The sequence below is a fragment of the Sparus aurata genome, chromosome 2 (assembly GCF_900880675.1).
Source record: "Sparus aurata chromosome 2, fSpaAur1.1, whole genome shotgun sequence".
NCBI lineage: Eukaryota > Metazoa > Chordata > Actinopteri > Spariformes > Sparidae > Sparus > Sparus aurata.
Window position 1 is genome coordinate 9,829,648 of NC_044188.1, and position 15,633 is coordinate 9,845,280.

At 40.6% G+C, this 15,633-nt stretch overlaps 1 protein-coding gene across 3 annotated transcripts in view; it reads left to right on the forward strand.

The window, feature by feature from the left end:
* The window catches only part of pitpnm3 (PITPNM family member 3), a 101,203-nt gene that overhangs the window by 62,225 nt on the left and 23,345 nt on the right, over positions 1-15,633 (forward strand). For all 3 annotated transcript variants that reach the window (XM_030396729.1, XM_030396737.1, XM_030396746.1), the window contains 3 exons: positions 7,015-7,204; positions 9,622-9,744; positions 10,913-11,100. In XM_030396729.1, coding sequence (XP_030252589.1) covers positions 7,015-7,204; positions 9,622-9,744; positions 10,913-11,100 — 501 coding nt within the window. The remainder of the gene's footprint in view (positions 1-7,014; positions 7,205-9,621; positions 9,745-10,912; positions 11,101-15,633) is intronic.

Genomic DNA, 15,633 nt, shown 5'->3' on the forward strand with positions numbered 1-15,633 from the left:
GCTAAAGGAGAAACACAGAGAATATGCTCTGTGGGTCCTACAACAAAGAAGTCAAACATGCAAATGTTCATTTAGCATTTACTGGAAGAACATAATCATAAGAAAAGTCAGTCTTACATGAGCAGTATAGTTCCCTAATACAATATGAACTAGAGCAGGTCCAGTACATCAGCACTGCAGGAACATAGGCGGGTCTGTTCTTGATGAGCTGATTTTTCTCTGCATTTATTGATCTTAATATTTAGAGCAATTAGGACACTAATTGTTATGTTACGCAGAGATATCTTTCTTAAGTTAGCATGCTAACCTAGCTAGCTAGGTGAGAAAGTTGATAATCGGACAGTAAACAACTCCAACACTCCCCTGATGCGAGGAATTCCCAGTCCGGGCACAGTCAGCTATTTTGACCGCCAACTGCACAGCTAGCTGAGCTACTGTACAGTTAGCAGCAGGTCGCAGTTACTCTGGTTATATGCTGCCCCCCATTTGTTTGAATTCGATCGTGCCGACCAGCAATCCCCGGCCTATCTTGGTCCAAAGCTCGTTTGCGGTGTAAAAACAACACTAACCCAGTGCGCCGAGCTCCCACTATGAACCGCCAGCTACAAGGCTAACTGAGCTAACGGCAGCTACAGTTAGCAACACATAGCTGTTGCTCTAGTTATATGCTCTGCCCCTTTTTGTTGTCAGTATGAATTTGACAGGTGGCCAGTTCTCACATATTGTCTCTTTTTAACCCTTAGCAAAAAGTAGTATACTTGAAGTTCATTTTATTAAGTATGCTTGAGTATAAGTATAAGTATAAGTATAGCAAGTATACTATGGACCATGTACTTGTAGCATACTAGAAAGTATACTAATTTAATACTTCTTCGGACTAAATTGGAACATTTTAAGTTCTTTACTTTAAGTATACTTTATAAAGTCATTTTAAGTTTATGGAAGTACACTTTCAAGTATACAACAAGTATACTCATCTACTACTAGTGTACTAAGTATATACTTCTACTCCACATTTTAGTTTATTAACATTTTAGTTTATAACGGGTAATACGTCAAAGCAAATTTGTGTAGTGAAAAACCTTTTTATTCTGCTAAATTAAATGTAAGGACAACTCAATTAGCCGGGGGGTGGGGTTGGCACTTTTCTGTTCTATTTAACTTGCTCCTCCAGTGCTCCTGATGGGCTCCCGCAGTTCAGAGTGCTGTTTTCACAATATTAAAAACTCGCCAAATGTGGACTAAAGCAGCCCAAATTTTATTCACCCGCCCAATGTATTTTTTTCCCGCCTGGCGTCAACAAAAGTAGCCCAATTGGGCAGAAAACCGCCCAATCTGGCAACACTGATTCCAACAGCTTAACAGAGGGGAAGTCTCTACCCGAAAACACCCCTTCACTCACGGTGCCAACATTTTTATCATCTTTGTTAATTCGACACAATTCAACGACATTACAAGGATGTGAATTAACCCACAACCGTCTTACACATCATCTTATTCACAACCACATTCACTAACCATAATTACACCAACAACAACAGGATACCCAAGAGTCTTTGCACCACAGTCCACACTATACTAAAGTACAAGTATAAGCTTTAGTATTAAAGTATAAGTCTAAGTATTAATGTATGTAGTCTTAGACTATTCTTTATACTTTTCAGTATAAGCCAAGTATACTTCACTATACTTTTCTTAAGTATATACAATGTAGTACATAAAAAGTACACTTCAAGTATACTACCTCAGTTTTAGTATAAGATAAGTATACTTGTTATACACTTGAATAAACGACTTTTTGCTAAGGGAATGCATTAAAGTTATGTTACCTTTCACATTTCCATGCTAATTGAATTATAACAACCATAATTTGATTAGGGCAATAAAAAAAGGCAGAGCCAATGTAAACATTATTATCCTACTATATTAATATAATTATTCTTGTAATTGAAGCAGGCGTAATCACAGTAACGTGTGATTATAACTGATGTTTGATTACGTTATGATTACACGCATGATTACAGGTTTTGATCAGTGCTTGAGTTGCACAGCTGATTTTCATCCCATCATCTTACATACAGGAAGATCTTAATGATGGTGAGAACGATTTTTGTCAGACTGAGCCGTGCAGGTGCTCATGTTACATCTCTATTTAAAGAGTAATGTTACACTACTCAGTTGCTGGAGTTCACAAAGCAGGTTTCAGGCAGAAAAATACAGGGTTAGTGGTTTCATTTTGTGCTCATTTAGCCAGTTTTCTTCACTAAAAGTTTTTAAATGAATAATTGGATTACTTTTACTGAAATACACACTTTAATTCAGTTGGCGTGGATGTCTGCTTTAAATAGGATGAGATCGGTCACAGATCACGCTGTGTTAATGTGCCCTGACTATTTTTCAATATCGATTTACCAAAGTTTGTTATTTTCTCTGGTGAAGAAATGAATGTTGACAATCTTTGTGACTAAGTTTCCCAGTTGGATTTTTACATATTCTTGTCAAACAGAGCAGGTTGACAGAAACATTTTTCACTCTATTTACTCTGTTAGGTAAAGATAATAATTGCCTGCCAACACAGCTCTGTCACTGTGTTGGCAGCGGGTATTGTGGAGGTGGATTTATCCACTGTAGATGTCACAGACTGACTAGTGAGCACGGTGTTGCTAGGGGAGAAACAATCAAATTAAGTCTCCGAACAGATTTCCTAAAGCCTGCAGAAATGGGACTTTGTGATTGCAACATCAATTTGCCATTGTTGCTATATCCATGTGGTGGCACAGAGTCCTGAATGTAATTAGAAAAAAAAAAGGTTCTCAAATTTGGAAAGATTTATCTGGATAATGAAAAGTGCTTTGAACCTGAAAATTTGACTTTAATGAGAAATGTAGACAATCAATGCCGTCATTGTAAGCAATCAAGTGAATGACTTAATCTGACTAATATACAATAGGACATTCACACTCAGTGAATATTATTAAGTTGCTCTTGTCCCAACTGTTACCTGAGTGGGGGAAAAAAAAACACTTCCTTGCATAGCAGGTACGCAGACTTATTATTAGTTACCATGGCAACACAGTGTCGACTCTAATTAAACAAAGTTTATCAATCCCGAGAGGCACAGTGTGCCTGCTTGGTTTTACTGCCAGTCCAATTATCAGAACCACGGGAACATTTCATACGGTTTGGAAAATGCAATCATCTGCTTATTTAGTGAGTTTAGTTAGATTAGATTGATACTGATTTAATTTCTGCACGTTCAGTAGAGAGACAAGCTTTGCTCTTACACTTGACACGACGAAACATAGTAATGTCAACCCCAGATGTATTGTCATAATAATAAAAACTACATAGTGAATAATAATGGTGATAGTTATATGTATTTCCATGCCACATCTCATTAGCCAGCATACCTCCAGTGCAGAGCCACTTAGCGACGGGGACGGGCCCGCCTGTGTGCAGCCTCTGGGCCCAGGTGTTGCTCATAACACTACCTAATTATCTGCAATGCTTGAGCTGCTTATTTACAATAAATGTGGGCACAATATTTTATTCTGACTCAGTCTCTCATACATTATCATGCTGCCACAATTACTCAGAGGTATGTGTTGACCCCAGAGGTAGCGAAGGTAGAGCTTGTATTTAAGTAAATGAAGCAAATGCAAAAGTATATGCATCAAAATATACCTCAAGTGACAACAGTGTACAAAAGTACTCTTCTCCTCTTATTTCAGAATAATATTTAGTATTGATTATAATAATGGATGCATTAATGTGTTCATCTCTCTATAAAAGCAAGAAATCTCTGTCTGTGTGTGTGTGTGTGCGTGTGTGTGTGTGTGTGTGTGTTTCTGTGCCTCAAATATCTCTGCGGATCAGGATCAGACTGACCTGAGACTTTCAACATGGCTGCTGCGTGGTTCAAGGGTGTGCAATGTCGCATTTGTTTGGACTACTATGATACCGTGAATAAACTATTTCATAAATGCTTTACAAATTCCGCCGAGCATCGTCCACCGGAGCCACCACGGTCACGTGCGCACCAGAGCCAATCACTGCAGAGCCCACCGCCACCTTAAGAAACAAGCGGATTTATACCTGCAGCAGCGCGAGCTGGACCGGGATTTTGCCGGCGGTTCGGTCCCGTTCTGTTCTGTGCATCTAAACTGTGGATTAGTGAGACTAAAAGAGTCCGGACCGAGTCTGTTCGGGTCTGAGGAGATCCGTAGACGCGCGGACAACAAAGTGGAATCGGAATCTGTGGATGTTCGTGTGTAGCTAGCCGCTAGCTACACGGCCCACCTCCCGAGACGACAGACCGAACGCACCGGCACGTCCAAAACCGGACTTAGGGTAAATAATGTCTGCCACGCTTTTTCGCAAACATTGCCATCACGTTTGTTTTGTGTCTGGTGCAGGAAAAAACAGGCTTTTGTCACGAGAGTGTCCAAGCAGCAAGTTTGGTTGTTGAGGAACAGGAGGTTGTTGGAGGGACGTAGGCGGATGATTGACAGGCAACGACAGTCGGTGTACAGACAGCGATATTGAGAGTTAAGAGATTTGTGACGTTTAGCGTGTTTGGAGTGTATAGTTAGTGTGCTATGTAGTGTATGGTGTAGTGTGTTTAGTGCGTAGTGGGGTCGATTTTTTGTTCAATGAGTCCAAACAACGAGGAGACAGCTGAATGTGGAGCAGGCAGTGCAGCTCTTCATTCAGCTGGAAGGAGCTCAGGCTGACCTGCATTGTATGCACATATTTAGCAAACAACAATTTATATTTGCATCGTAAGTAATAAAAAATGTTTTGTGGTTTTCACAGTAAAACAATTTAACTTTTTCTACTCGGATTTTTAGGTCTGTTGTGTTAATACAGTATGTCCAAATAAAAAAAGAGCTGTACAGTCACACATGTGAGGTTGCACTGAAAATAATGACACCAAGTAAATAGTTTTTAAGGTGAAATATAATAGCAAAATCAAAAATAGTCAAAAACGGCCAATTATACCCTGGAATATCGGATTTCACAACAAACCTAAATATCCCTGACCTCCAACCTTCAAACACAGCCTCATTTGGCCATCCATGAAAAAGCTACTTAACCTCCCACTTTTCCATAGGAATACATTTTTCTACGGGCACTGCACTAGTCATTTAAATGTAGAAGCTGGTAAAAGTGGTTTAACTACTTATTACAGTTCAGCTGCTGGCTAGCTTTTGAATTTGTTTTCAGGGATCAATAAGGTTTCATCTCACAGAAGCAAGATGTGAGATATGGACTGAATATTTGTTTAGAATATTTCTAACATGATCAACAGAATGTGAAGAAAGGAGCTAAATTACTGATATGTCTGGTGATGTTAGCATGCTAACTAGCTCGCCCCGCTTCATCCTCTCAAACCACTTTGTACCTCAAGAGGCAATGAAACGATGGCGGCGTAGTTTCAACTGGGAGATGTGAGCCACAAGTCCGCTACTTAATCTGATAAATAAACAAATCACCATTTGCCTGCTGCTGATGAGTTGATTAGCTAATGCGGCTAGTTGCTACTGCTTCCCCCTCATGGTTCTGGAGCTACCCTTGAATTCTGGCCAAACCTTTAATCTACTATATCACACCATAATTTATTTGTTGATGATATTTTGTATTATTGACGTAAATCTGCAAAGTATCTAGTAACTAAAGTTGCCAACAGAGTAACACAGAGCGATATTTGCCTCTGAAGTATCAGAAAATGGAAATAATCAAGTTAAGTACAGGTAACTCAAACATGTTTAGTGTGCAGTCCTTGAGTAAATGTACTGAGTTCATTTTAACTGGTCTATCCACAGCTGAAAACATGGTCCCCAACAAATGCAGCATTTACTCCTGTATTTATTTATTTCATTTTATTGCACATCTGCTGTAGCATCTTTTTAACCTAATGAATGTCTATGTATTTTTGTGGCCTGTTTTTCCAAGTTTCTCACCTCGAGTTTGTGCTTTTCACGGTCAGTACATCAAGCCATAGGAGGTGTTTGAAAGCACTGAGAGACACTTATCAAATATTCAACACAATAGTCAACTCTCCATCTTATCATGGAACTTTGTTGACTAAAAGAAAAATATATAAATGGTTTTGAAGTTCCTGGGAGGTGCAGCCAGGACACCTCTTTTCTTCTCCTTGCTTTCAGCTCTGGTGTTAAACCAGGCTGCTTAGCAATGTCACAAATCTATTTCTGTATTCAATAGACTGAACAGAGATGAAATTGCTATTGATCTTGTAATCTAAGCCATATCCTGGGGAGCAATTGTGTACTTCCAAAAATTGTGCATCATACACATTTTTATGTCAGCCTTCATACCTGTGGAGAGGTCGTGCCCTCCTGTGTAGTGAGGTGTCCGTGGCCGCTGACATATCTCAGCCTTGGTGTGGCGTCGCTGCTTCTTCCTATAATCCGAACACCTGATGGATGGTGACGGTGCTGCTCAAGGGAAAGAGCGCAGGGCAACACCATCTTTTACTGTTTCCCTATGCTGTCACATAAAGTGTTTTCGCTTGATCCGTGTCTGCTGCAGCGTCAATGTGACACACACATACATTAAAGTCTACACAGCTGTAAGGACACAAAGACTCTGATCTTATGGCTGATACCTGTGCAGGTTTACTTGTGTTTTATTCCTTGAGATAACATCCATCTTCCTTATCTTCCTTGTGCACACACACACACACACGCACGTACACACGCACACACACACGAACACACACACACAAACATAGTTGGATTGTCTCAAATCAGATAGAGTGCACTGTGAACAGATTGGATGAGACGTTGATGAATGTAAGACGACAAGGGGAAGAAAATGAAAGAAGAAACACCTGAAGAATCTTTGATTTTAGACATGTTGACCTTAATTTAATGAACATAACCTCTTTTTCTTTTGGCATTACTATGAAGTAGAAAGTGAAAAAACTCCAAAGCACTTTAAATTGATCAATCCTTCATTCCCGCCATCCCTCTTTTCTTCCCCCTCTTCCAGCCTGAACCCATACAGCTATGACGAGAGCTGTGTCTCCAGCAGCGTCGACCACCTCCCCCTGGCTGCTCTCCCCCTCCTTGCCATCGTCTCTCCTCGCTACCAGGACGCCGTGGCGACGGTGATTGCCCGGGCCAACCAAGTCTACCACAGCTTCCTGCAGTCAGAGGACGGACAGGGATTCGCGGGTCAGGTCTGTCTTCGCCTTCGTTTGGTTGGAGAGGAGAGTGGAAAACTCCTTGACTCTAGGAGTTGTCATCATTGAATAATGAGCTGCAGGCGCTTTAATAGAAGTCAATGATTGCCAGAGGAAGTGAAGATTGCTTTTGATTGGGCTATGTAATCTGTGGGAGCTCAGGCACTCCAGATCTCTACTGTTTTTCGTGGACTGCAATACAAATCTCTGTAACAGCTAGTGGGTGCTTAACAGTTAACAAGCTGCATTATTTAGAGTGGTAGTGATCTGTGGGAAGGCTGTAAACAACTCCTTGAAATTATGGAAATATTAACACAATGTGAAGAACTTACAGTGTTGATGTTATGTCAAAGACATCTATGTGTCATATTGCAGAGATGCTACAGAAGTTAGTGTGCTAACTAGCTAGCCCAGACCCACCCTGTCTTAAAACACCACTTTGTACCTCAGGGGGCAATGGGCTGATAGCCCCCATAGTTTTAGCTGGGAGATGTAAAAGCGGCAAGTTCACTACTGAGTCTAAAAAGTCAACAAAAAAGACATTTTTTTTTTACCAAACAGAAAAAAAACACCCCCTGAATTCAAGTGTCTCTCTTTTGCTGAACCAAGATGAGCTTAATTGCCTCGTTAACTTATTGTAAACAACACTTGCTTTGAACTCGACACAAACAAAATAAAACCCACCAAAACAGTCTTGGTTTGTCTTTCCAAAATCATCTGTGGTTGAGTCAAAATAAACCCTCAATTCACAGGGTAAGATGTGAAAAGATTCTGGCTCTACACACTGTTTTTGCCCACTGCTGATGCCCAACTCTCTGTCACTCTTCTATCTCTTCATACCACCCCTGTCCCCGTCAGCTGTGTCTTCTCATCCCCCAAAGTTGTAGTCCTGGTCAGAGCTGCTGTAAATCGCCTCCATACTGGTCCCTTTGGTCTGTGCCTGTGTTCAGTACCAGTCTGGTGTCCAGCCATGTTCACTGAGGTCATGGTCCTGGCAGACTCCAGGCTTCAGTGAACGTCATGGCTAGTGAGCAGCAGTTAGCAGTTATAACGTGTCATGCATTTTTGGAGCTACCTTCAAATTCTGTCTATTTCTTACAAATTACACCTATTAACAGCAGCTTAAATCATCAGTTAGTCAAAATTTAATCAAGATCAGGTAGTATGAAAGCAATGTCCAGCAACTAGTTGTTTTCCTGCAGTTCATTCGTTTTGTCTAATAGCTGCTGTAGTGCACGTTTGAAATGCGGCTTTGATGGCACATCATTGAGAGACACTGTTAAATACAATCCTGATTGCCAATCAGCAGCAACAAAATGTACAATTTAATAATCACACTGGTGATTGCAGCAAAGGTAATTACATTAATTATTGATTGGCTTTTGCTATTGTGCATGGATTGGTTGTGATAGGTTGACACTTCTGGCACTCATTGTGTTTATGTCCCGGTATATAATGTAGATGTGTGTATGTGTCTGTATGTCCGCTTATTTCTACAACTTGGTTTGCTCGTTAAGAAGATTGACCTCAGCACTTTTTCTCTACAGATTGATCTCTGTGTAATTGCCGTCATTACAATCAGCTGCGGGGTTTTTCATTCAGACCCTGCAGATTTCTAATTGGTCATTTCTTGGCGACGCAGTGGTAATCATATGGATCTATACAGGGAACACCACTTAACTTACAAACAAGAACTTTCACAGTTTATTTATTTATCAGTTTAATTGTCAGGGACAATACATGTAGGCATTGATACATCTAAATGAAACCTATGCAGTGTATAAAGGGCTGTAAGCAATGTCTAATTCACAGTCCTTGTCCCTGTGTTGGGTTTTGAGGATTCAACACATGACACAACCACATCTAATATAGATATAAAACCTTCCAATAACAATAATATAGCTTTGAAGTGTGTTGTGTAACAAAATTAAGGATACAAATCCAAAAAGCATGTATACTGATGATCACCCAATGTTGGCAAAACCATACAGACGATTCTGTTATTCCAACTTTTGAGTGTTCACACATTGTTCCAACTCTTGATTTCCTTCCTCAAACATTTGGTTCTGTCCACAATCTTAAGATATTCACTTTACTGTCATAAGAGACTAAAGAAACCAAATGATGAGAAGCTGTAATCTGAGAATTTGAGCGTTATAAAACCTGAGTATCAACTTTCAAACCAATCTTTGAAGTTTCATCAGCAGGCTTCGTTGAAGGTTGTTTGTACAAAATGTTAAAACACATTGTTTTTTTTATATACCAACTTTCAAAACCAGTAAGCCGTGACAGCTATATATAAACAGTCTCATCTTTGAATTCCATCCACCTCTTCAATTTCTCTCCTGTTAAAGCTTTCTCTGACTGAGTGCACCATATGTGGAGGGCGTCTAAATTGCTTATTTTCCATTCAGGTATGCCTGATGGGGGACTGTGTGGGCGGTGTGTTGTGCTTCGATGCTCTGTGCTTCAGCAACCACCAGAGGCCTGGCAGCCCCAACAACAGCAGCAGGAACAACAGCACTGAGAGCCTGAAGGTAGGAGAACACCGTGCATGGAGGGCTGGGAGGGCCAGTGATGGAACATTTTTACTGTTGATGAATTATGAAGAGATCGCTGCTAATCAGTGGAGTTAATCATTACATGATCATCAGGGGCAGTGTCCTTGGCACGACTACTTGTCCTCTCTAGTCACCAAACTGAGACTCTGCTGCACAAAATTCAAAAAGATTCTCGCATGAAAATGTTGTAAATAGTCTCAGCGGATGTTAATGATGTGTGCATTGATCACCAGTTGTGGGCAATCTACTCCAGAGTGCAACAAAAACTGTTTTTACTGAGGAAGATGAATTCTTAATGTGGACAAAGTGGTTATTTATTACAGTGTTTTATTGGTCTTTCATCGAGTCACTGCTGGTCGAGTGAACACCTGCTGTAAGATTACAGGGGTACAACAGACAACAGACATCTGGGGCCTTTCCCAAACTGGACCCTCCCCACTCCCACTCCATCACAGAGTGTCACTCTGTTTGTACACTAGCAGCTGAATGAAGCACGCTTCATGAAGGTGCAGAGCATCAGCAAGCTTTGGGAAGATCAGGTCATCTCCATTGTAGCTGACCCATCCTGCTCTTTTCTCCAGCAGTTCCACTTGTAGGGTTCATTGGCTCAGAAGCTCCAGAGCAGAGAAGTGCATGCGCTGCCTTTTACCATGAACTATATTCTACCTTTTATTGCTGCACTATTGTTGAAGTGTGTACACAAAGTTTCTCCCATGTTTTTTTATGCTGCTCCTAGATTACCCTCTGGTTGTAGTGGGCGATTTGATGAGGAGCTTTTTTTCTGAGCATCATTTTTAAGGAGTACCTGCAGCTTCCATGCTACATATTCATCATATTTGTGCTAAACTGCCCTCCTGTAGCAGCTTATCATTTGATGTCTTTTCACTCTGCTGAGTGTTGCCTGACCCCCTACTCTCTGATATGTCTGTGGCTCCCACCCTCTCCTCCCATTTGCCATTTAAATCCAATCACATCTAATAGAACCACTTTCGCATAGGCGCAGTTTTTTTCCTCCCACATTTAACTGTTCACCTGGGGAAATGCATCACTCCCCTCTGATTATGTGCAATTCCCTGATGCACCCACTGCTGTTAGCGTGGGAGACTTTTTACGGCACGTTACACAATCTCCTTTCTCCTTTCAGGATAACTCGGGCCTGCTCGGGGAGTCCAGCCCGGGCCTGAGTTCTAGCAAGAGGCTGAGCAAGAGCAACATCGATATCTCTGCCCCCAACGAAGGGCACGGCCAGGGCGGGCAGCCGCTCAGCCGTAAGCAGAGCGACTCGTACGATGGAGACACCTCGTCCACGGGCCAGCACAGCTTTTTCTCCAGGTGAGGCAGTATGCAAGAACATGCCCATATACAGGGCATTGGAATTATGTTGCAGGCAGTGTTGGGAAGATTACTTTGGAAATGTAGTTGGTTACAATTACAAGTTACCCTGTTGAAAATGTAATAGTAGTGTAACTATTTCAATTACTTTCTCAAAGTAATGTAACTAATTACATTTGATTACATTATGATTACTTTTCTTAATTTTGAATGAAATCTCTCAACTGCTAACCATTTTCACATTTTAAGACCTATAGTGTGATAAACCTTTCAGTTCAAAGGTTTAACCAAACCAAAAAAGCCTGATCACAGCCTGAAGCAACAGGTTTGCTGCAAATATGACAAGAGGAGGCTGATTTTAATTTCTGACAGCTCTACATTGAGCTGCTTTTAAATATGAAGCTTTAGAGCAACAACAACTGTTGTTTTAAACTGTGTTAAATATTGTTTTCATATATTTCACTGATCGCAATAATAAAATGCCAGTGTGTGTTTTATTGAAAGCGAGGCTGGGTGTGCGTATGAAAATAGGTTATAGTGGGTTTTTTAGGTGCTGTAACTACAAGCAAATCTCATGTTGTCTCTGTACAAAGACCTTTTTAAATGTGAGAAAACACAGTAGACCTACTCAAGATTTGCGTTTGGGCAACACATAACAGGCGAAACAATTAATTTATTCATGGCCACATTAAGTTAAATTATCTGTCCTGCTGCGAGCGCACAACTTCTTTCAGTGGTGACTGACTGTATATAAAAGTAAATAGGCTATAGCCTAATAAATGACCTCCTGACGCGAGTCGGATCAACAGCTGAGCAGCGTATCCCCTCAGCTGAACATCTGTAGGCGGAGACGCTCAGAGAGAAAGTAAACAGCAGCGGATCAGCGCGATCTCTACCTCCGTACAAATGCTCCGTTCTGATCCAGCTCCACTGGACTTTCAAAGTAAAGGTGACGTCAGCTGTAAATGAGTTAAATAGTGAAACAGCGGCGCTTTTATAGCTGATTTTATTATTAAACTCTGAACAGAACCTGGTCGGGACTAGGTTATGAGCTAAGCATAAGTTACCATGGTGATGTAGCCGGGTTAAAAGAGAGCCACCTTTGTAATACAGGGAAGCCTAGCCTCTGTCTGTATGAAGTGTTTTTTGTATTTCCAGCCCAGGAACATCATGTGCGCTGCCGACACTGTTGCCGCTGAGTCTGACTGCCGCCGTACGGTTTGTCGGTTGAGTCGAATGGCACATGACCAGAGAGAGCCAATCACAAGCGTCAGTTTTGGCAGGAGGATGTTGATATGAAAATAACTAAAAACAAACATGAATCCAGGGGGGCGAAAAACTATTTGATAAATCCGAGCTTTTGCGGGGATTTTTCAAATGTAACTTAAGTTGTAATCATTGAAATTTCCAAAAGCAACTGTAATTTAATTACATATTTTCTCCCAGTAATGTAGCGGATTACAATTACGTACATTTTGTAATTAAATTACGTAACGTCGTTACATGTAATTCGTTACTCCCCAACACTGGTTGCAGGCTATTATGGGTGATGTTGATGTTGGTGGATTTATGGTTCATGATTCATAGTTATAGTTTTACATGCAATTTAGATTTTAGAGATGACTTTTAGCCACATAAATTTCCACAAATAGCTGTTCTTGCTGTTCTTTTTAATCACTTAACAATCTCTTTATTAATATATCAGCAAATACTATATCATGATATTGAATTACATTTACCGTAATAGAGGAGTTTAACCATATTGTCCTCCTTTATCCACATGAGAAACGCTCTTTTTTTAAGAGCAGAGTGCAAAGGTGTTTTGATGTTTAATCTGCAAGTGCCTTCATTGGTATTTTAGCTTAACCTGACCTTATTTCTTAGATAATTGCAAAATATATATATATATAATATATATTTTAAGGTCCATTTTTCCTTGGGTTAACTATCTCACTGTTTTTAGCATACATGTGTTTTGCCTTTTGCAGCCTCTCTTGCTTGTCACTCATTTAGTTGTTGGGTTTTATCATGTAGTATTTGCACTGTGTATTACATATAAAAATCCAGAAATGTAAAAACAACCTTTGGACAACATAATAATCAGTATTTTTGTATATATATAACACATTAAGTTCACACTAACTTTCATAACCTGTAAGAAATAAAAAAAGCACATCAAACATTCAGAGTCGTATTAGAAATTCTGTTGAATTGAATTTGTCTTAAATGTGATATGATGACCCAGATGTTGTGCGCTGGCTCTCATCCAGGTTTTAGCGGAATGTGTCGCCCTGTCTCGCCCCTGCTCTTTATCAATATTTGCAGCTTGACTGCCCCGCCTGCCTACCTGCCTCTGCTGGGCTATAAATAGCCTGTTTTAGCCTGTGCCGGCCAGTCTGTCTGGGAGACCGAGCGGTTGAATTTAGCCGGGTCAGGGTGGCTGGAGGGGGTGCCATGTCGACTCACTTCAGGCGACCGGTGATCTCTTTCCAGATCACACACTCCACTAGGTTCACACCATCACACTCATGCAGTCACTGAACGGAGGATCCCACCCCCATCAGTTCACAGTTATGCCACTGTGAACCTCTCACCTTTCACTTCTTGTCACACTCCTGACTATCCCCGAGCCTTGCTGTGTGGAGGGTTACCTCTGCTCCTGGAAGTGCTCTTTCCCCCTGCACTTCCCACTGGGTATGCCCACTCAGCAGTAGAGCTTATTAAAGCTCCTTTTCGCAGACATAATCCACCCTATCAGAACGGCCTCGCAGATGACGGTATACATCTTTTTTACTCCATTTCAGATGTTTCCATGTGCACTTTGCTCTGCTGCGGCCCTGAGTGGGAATTGCCTGTGAGATCATGTGCAAATGTAGTTCTGTTATTAGGAAAACCCAGGAGATTGCACTCAGTGTAGCAAGCAGTGTACTGCTTTTATAACACCAAGCTTTCTTTTTCCTTCACTCTATTCTGTCTTTTTGAGGGATGTGTTTTGGCTAATTTGACAGATTTTTAAACAGATCAAAATGAAAATAAAAACGCATCAACATGAAAAACAAACACCTAAATGGGCATAATTGACAGCATCCATTTAGTCTAAAGTGACTAGAAAAAAAAGATTATGTGCAGTTAGAGCTACTGAAAGGTTTAGTGCACGCTTAATGCACGTGAAGAAACCTATTTGCAATGCTTTAATTCCAGTCGTGGGCATTATTGCTGAATCTGTTTTCTGCTACAGTAAGAAGCTGAGCAGTTTGCGGACACGTCATATGTTCATTGCTCATTATGTTTCAAAACATGTCAACCATTCACTCAATAACAGTTATTCAGTGTAATATTTGTCATATTTACTTAACATATTGATAACAATCTGCAGTTTAATGACAACTGCTATAGCTGCAAAAATTGACATTTTGCTCATCCTGGCAGCAAACATAACACTTCACTTTCTGCACCAACTGGCAGTGTTTAATGTGAAAAAAACCCTTGTTAGAGCGTGGATTTTTATTGAAGTAAACAAAACATATCCACATGGAGTCCATTAAGAGAAGTAGAGAACAGTCAAGTCTTTCAACTATAACTAACTCTCTTTTCCTTGGAAGCATTATTATGATTGTGAATCAATAATTTTACAATGTTTGTTGAGTTATTGTTTTGTTTATGTCCGTAAATGCCACGGTATCCCACCCTAGTGTTAGTTAGCTAGTAGTAGTTATGGTAGCATGAGCAATGTTAACTAGTAACAGTAACATTAGCCTTGGCTAGCGCTTGTGCATTAGCTCTAGTGACGATAGTGTAAGCGATGTTAGCAATAGCCAGTGAGCTTTAGCAACAATAGCCGCAGCCGGGGGGCAGATTACTCGAACTACAGTGTTGTTATGACTTGAATGCAATGGAAAGGGGCAGATTGAATGCCACATTTAGTGTCTGAATGCTATCCGTATTAATAAATATTGTAGCCCTTGAGGCTTAAGTTAGCTAGCATAATACTGTTGACAGAAAAGTACTATGTCACCTCCAGTTCTTGCTGAAGAATAGAAAACCCGTATTGGTGCCTTGAAGCTACTGCTTTTCATTAGTTTTTTCTCAGTGCGATGCCTTACTCATACTAATAGTTTCCATTTTGTTTAAGTCTGCTTACCCACAATATCATATATGAGCCAAGCTTATGTCTGCAGCGCCATGAAGCCAGAAAGTTGAAGCCATGCCATTGGCTACACAGAGCGGTGTTCGCTGTTCATCTAAGATTTATAAGTGTTGAACGTGTCCAAATTGCACCAAATTCAGCAAGACACTTCCTTGTGTTCTCAATAACGAATCTCCCAGGTATGAAGTAGATCAGATAAACAGTTCTCGAGACAGACATACAGACAGAGAGTCCTTTCTTTATAGATAAGTAGTTCACTCTCTCTTCAGCCACACATAAACTACTACTGCTAATACTTTTTAGCCGTTTGGAAGAAGTCACTAATTATAAGGAAATTATAAGAAAAACAGACGGACTGATGTGTTTGGAAGCAGTAAAGGAGTGGA